At 33.1% G+C, this 5,628-nt stretch overlaps 1 protein-coding gene across 1 annotated transcript in view; it reads left to right on the top strand.

Annotated features, from left to right (window-relative positions):
- Nucleotides 1-338: 338 nt before the first annotated feature.
- LOC117182061 (protein pelota) overlaps nucleotides 339-5,628 on the top strand; it is a 56,889-nt gene continuing 51,599 nt past the window's right edge. The window contains exons 1-6 of the mRNA XM_033375082.1: nucleotides 339-428; nucleotides 547-639; nucleotides 734-884; nucleotides 989-1,102; nucleotides 1,245-1,385; nucleotides 1,467-1,689. Of these exons, the coding sequence (XP_033230973.1) occupies nucleotides 388-428; nucleotides 547-639; nucleotides 734-884; nucleotides 989-1,102; nucleotides 1,245-1,385; nucleotides 1,467-1,689 (763 nt within the window). The 5' untranslated portion in view covers nucleotides 339-387. The remainder of the gene's footprint in view (nucleotides 429-546; nucleotides 640-733; nucleotides 885-988; nucleotides 1,103-1,244; nucleotides 1,386-1,466; nucleotides 1,690-5,628) is intronic.

Raw genomic sequence — 5,628 nt, 5'->3', positions numbered from 1 at the left:
AAGAACAATAATTTTGAAAAATCTAACAATATTTTAATTGATTAAAGTAATTTAAAAACATTTTAAGTGATTTCAAACTATTTTATGAGTTTTTGAAACATTTTATGTAATTGAAAGGGATGATTTTAAAGGATTTCATGCGAGCGAGTACTTAAATATATTATATTCTCTAATCACTGCGAAACCACAATATTATATAAAACTCCATCATTACCATTTATAAGAAATAAGTTATAATTATGCAAATGAAAAAAGATTGGCTCTGCTTTATTCCTTTTTATGCTAGTCAAAATTTAATTTTTTTTATATATCTAGTAATTTAAATAAATTAGTTGATCAATTGTTAATAGGTGAATTTTAAGGGAGTGGCCCGAGATATTTTGTAGAATGAAGCTGGTAGCGAAGAACGTTGACAAAGATGGGGAAGGGTAAGTCTCCATTAGTATTGTTTATTCATACATTCATATTATACATTCATGCAAAACAAATTTTCGGAATATAATGTCAATAAATAGTGTAACGAATACAAAATATACAATTCGTTAGGAGTGTATCTCTCATTCCTGAGAATACAGAAGACATGTGGCATACTTATAACCTAATAAGTGAAGGAGACTGTGTTAGCTGTTCAACTATTAGGTAAACATTTCTTTTAAAAAGTGGAATGACAGAATTTTCTATTAATTTAGTATTTTTAAATTGAAGTTACTCAAGGAAGTAATCTATTCCGCAGGAAAGTTCAAACTGAAACATCGACTGGAAGTTCCAACAGTTATAGAGTAAGAACTACTCTTACAATACGCGTAGAAGGTATTGATTTCGATACTCAAGCCTGTGTTTTAAGACTGAAAGGGAGAAATATCGAGGAAAATAAATATGTTAAGGTAAATGCAGTAGAATAAATTTCATCTAGAAAGGTTGTAACGACTGTTTTTAATTTTGAAATATGAGATATTGTGAATTTTATTTGAAATATGACTTTTTACAGATGGGTGCTTACCATACCCTGGACGTAGAACAAAATCGAAAATTTACTCTTGTAAAGCCTAAATGGGATTCTGTTTCACTAGAACGTGTTGACACTGCTTGCGATCCAACCCAAGTAAGTTATTCAAGTTTGAAATACAGTTATAGAAACAGAGTTTCGGTAGTAAGTTATCCTACCAATACTAAAATCTGAGACAGTTTCCCTAACATAAGTATTAAAATTAAATGTAGCAATGTTTTTTATGTTTAATATGTAGAATGCTGACGTAGCTGCCGTCATAATGCAAGAAGGAGTAGCTCACATTTGTTTAATAACGTCGAATATGACCATTGTGCGTGCCAAAATAGACCAAGTGATACCTCGAAAAAGAAAAGGACACATCTCGCAATATGAAAAGGCGTGTAATTTAATAAATTTTATGCATAATACGTCTAAATTAACTGTTATTCTAAAATAAAAATACCACAATATTTTTCAGGGATTAATCCGATTTTACGAGAACGTTATGCAGGGAATCTTGAGACACGTTAACTTTGAAATAGTAAAGTGCATCATAATGGCCAGCCCTGGTTTCGTAAAGGATCAATTTATGGAGTACATGATTCAACAAGCAATCAAGTTGGACATTAAATTGATTCTCGAAAACAAAAGCAAATTTATGCTCGTGCATGCTAGCACTGGTTTCAAACACTCTCTAAAAGGTACTTTCCATTTTAAAACTTTTAACGACTCTCCTTTAAACTAGTCTAAATGTCAAAGAAGTAATTCTTTGGTGTCACTTTAAGGCTGCATACGAATTGAATCCCAATTACGCAGGTATAATTTTAGTAGTGAACGAATTGAATCCCAATAAGGATGGCAATAAGGATCTTTCCGGGCTCTATATGTGAAATTATTTCCAATCAAAAAATTTACGGATCTATCCGGGTTCTATCAGAGAGACCTGACCAATCCTGTATTTAAGGAAGGGCCAAAGTGAAACGATAATTTACCCGGGTCTTTCCGGGACCTCTTTGGCGCATGAGAACAAAAATTAATATTTCTATCTGGGTCTATCCGGGACCTATCTGGGAGTTTATTGTTGAAAAAAGAAAAAAGTTTTACATTGTATTTTTATCTGGTACTTAACCGGGACACCTAAACAAAAATTGATTTCCTCTAATTTCAACAGAAGCGTCTATACGGGTCTATCCAGGAACTGTTTGGGAGTTTGCCGTTGAGATAAGAAACAAGTCCTACAATGTATGTTTATCTGGGATTTATTTGGGACGTGGAAACAAAAATTCATTTTCTGTAAGTACAAAAGTAGCATCTGTCCGTGTGTATCTGGGACCTATCTGGTAGTTTATCGGTGAAAAAAGTAAAAAAAGAAGCACGTCCTACAGTGTATGGTTATTTGGGCCTGTGTGAGAGTTTACCGTTAAAAAAAGAAACAAGTCCTACAGTGTATGTTTATTCGGCTCAATCCTAGATCTATTCGGGACAAGAATAAAAAAATTGATTTCCTCTCCCTGCTTAAAATTCGGGATTAGATCTAATAGAACCAGGATAAGGTTCCGAGAGAATTGTGACAAAGTCAACATTGCACTTCTATCCGGATATATCTGGATCGTATTCAGAGCACGGATACAGAAATAGATTTCCTCGAAGTCAAAACCACCGTATATCAGGCAGCAATCAGGTACAATAAATTAATAAGTGTCAATCTAGCTGGTTCTACCCGGGACATGAAACCAAAATTTGATTTCCTGTTAAACCAAAAAGCTTTTCTGCCCGGGTCTATCCGGGCTCAACCTGGGAGAATTTACATCGATAAAGAGATCAAATCCCGCAGTGTAAGATTAAGGGCATGTGATACTTCGTCGTGTGGTCAATCGGGTACAATTCCCCCGGCTTTTTTCCACAAAAATGAAAATGTTTAAAAACTGAATTCGGAGATGCTATAAAATATCATAACGGGCGTCCCTGGACTCTTTTTTGAGGGATAATAACAAAAAAATTTATTGTGCTAAATAAACATTGTATGCATATATATTATTTTGAGGTTACGTCGTTTTTCATCTCTGCCTTTCCGATAATTTGGAAATTATTTATGAAATCAACTTTTTTGATTGCCTGCAAACAAGCTTAGTTCCGGGAGATTAGTTACTATGTTTATTTGTAAGTCCAAAGTTTTCGGTTAGCTAGTTCGGTTAGTTAGCAATATCAAAATTGTTTTGATAAAAAAAAACACAAAAAAGTGTGCGGGGACGTCCGTTAGCATGTAAGCTATCATTTCTCAAATTTTTAAGACAAAATATTTATTGTTCTAGAAAAAAAATCCGGGGGAACCTAAAACTGGTAAAATTGACAATTTTCTAAGTATCACATACCCTTAACTGGATATATCCGGGACATGGAACCAGAAATTTATTTCCTGTGACATAGCAAAGGACGCCTGTTTGGGTATATCCGGGACTAATATGGGAGTATTTACATCAATAAAGAGACCAAGTCCTAGAACATCGATGACCGCGGACCACTTGTAGTGCTTCCCCTGTCTCGCTTTTTCACCACTTTTGCTCCCTTTCTTTGAAGGTTTCTCCAAGCTCACCCTATACTCCCATTCTCTTGGTCTTGTGTGGAACGACGTTTTCGCAGCTACTCGGCTTTAGCGCCACTAAGAATCAAATGTGGTCATATGTGGTGTTTCGCGCTGCATGCCAGGCTTGTTCAGATCGGGCGCTCTCGTATTCGCTCGTCAAGCAGCCGTGAGCGGCCGTGCTCTTACCCATGCTCCCACCTCTTCGAGCTCCATCCTAGCAAAGGCGGTAAGAGTAGGGTTTGACGAATTGACAGATTTCAGCTGCCAGAACTCATCCGTGGCCACCCCTGTCATACAAAGTATGTTTTATCGGGTCTATCGGAGACCTATCCGGGACTTGGAACCAGAAATTTTTGATGTGAGCTCAAATTTTTTCGCTCTGTAGATCATTCGTATGAATGTATAACTTTTCGTAAATCGCATTTACATTTATAAATTATTTAATAACTACGCTTTTCATATAGATGTGATGTTGCCACTATACGGATTAATTGCTTATTATCAGGAGCACATTCTGCATAAGAATCAATCGAGCTTTCATCAATACTTTAAATGGAAACAATGGTGCCCCTGGATCCCCGAATATCTGTACAATGTTTACTAGAGCGGCATGAAAAACGGTTTTCTAGCTAGAAAATCCGTATTTTATTTTTTTGACATTCCAACATTAAACATGGACACTTGAAAATACCAACATTTAACTTGGGAAATTTGGGATTTTTGAAAAATTAGATTGATACTTCAGCATTTTATCGAAACTTTCCATATTTGTGGGGGTTGAAAAGGAGCGTCTACGGAATACTAATAAAAAATTAGAATATTCTTCATGACTTTTTAAACAAGTTTTAATCGTTTAAATAAATGTAACTCATTCAAACAATTGTTTTTTTTTTATAAAAAGTATACAAAATAATCGTATTTCTGAATGAAATGTAATAATTGATCCTTCTTTGGAGTCACGCATTTTTTAGAAAAGCCTTTCGTGATTAGTTTAACAATTAATTGTTGTTTATTTTCAAAATTTCAAAAATCCAGCTAGAGGTGTCCACCTTTTCTCAACTTGGTAACCTATGCGTACATAACTTTGATACTTTTTCTCTGACTTATAACAAATTTCTATTTAATTAAACAATTTTTATTTGTTGAAGTAGTGTTTTTTTCGAAAACTTATGAAAAAAATATAAAATGGAAAACATAAAATTATTTTTCTGACTTTATAGTGTATAGAAAGAACATATCCGCGATGTTTGTCAACTTTGTAGTTGTTTAAACAATTAATTATTGTTTACATTAAGATTTCCTTCAAGTTGAGTATGGATGGTTTACATATTTTTTGGAATTCTTGCTATAGACTATAACAGAAATTTGTAAAACATTAGAAGAAAAGTATCAAAGGTTTGTAAGTGTTCAACAATAAGTATCGTAGATCAATAAAGTTTTTTGAGGCCTATTCCGCTTTTTTGGTGTTAAAAAACTTTTTTTTATTATAAAAAATGTTGTTCCGACATGCTTAAACCTGATTTTCAGGTCCTTTTCAAGGCTTATTCTGAAAGGAAATACATACGTTAAGGAATAAAAAAGAAATTATTTAATTAGTATGCGCTTATTAGTCGTTGATGTTTACTTACTATGGAGATAAAACAAAAATCGCTGAAGACTACGTCGAAATTGTAATTAAATTTTTTGGTATCATTGCTCTTGTTCGGATATAATTTATTTTCTATATATATAAAAAAGGAGTTAAATGACCAGAATATGCATTTTAAAATTTAAATTAGTTTGAAACTTAAAAAATTAAAAACGTATCATTTACGATATAAGCTAAAAAATCTCATTTGAAACAGAAATTATTTATGAAAGAGTTAGGTTATTAAATTTGAAATTTTGTAGTTAGTATTTGTATAAAAGTTATTATGAACTTACAAGAAAACATCCTTGAGATTATATTGTTTTTTTATTACATCTTGCTTTATACTGATGACGAATTTTTCGTCAAGTTGTCTGATCACAACAGTTACAATGATACTATCTCACTAATAGCTAATTTAGAGGTTAG

The sequence above is a fragment of the Belonocnema kinseyi genome, chromosome 10 (genome assembly GCF_010883055.1).
Source record: "Belonocnema kinseyi isolate 2016_QV_RU_SX_M_011 chromosome 10, B_treatae_v1, whole genome shotgun sequence".
In the NCBI taxonomy this organism is placed as follows: Eukaryota; Metazoa; Arthropoda; class Insecta; order Hymenoptera; family Cynipidae; genus Belonocnema; species Belonocnema kinseyi.
The sequence above is the reverse complement of the archived record's forward strand: the minus strand, read 5'-3'. Positions and strand labels throughout refer to the sequence as shown.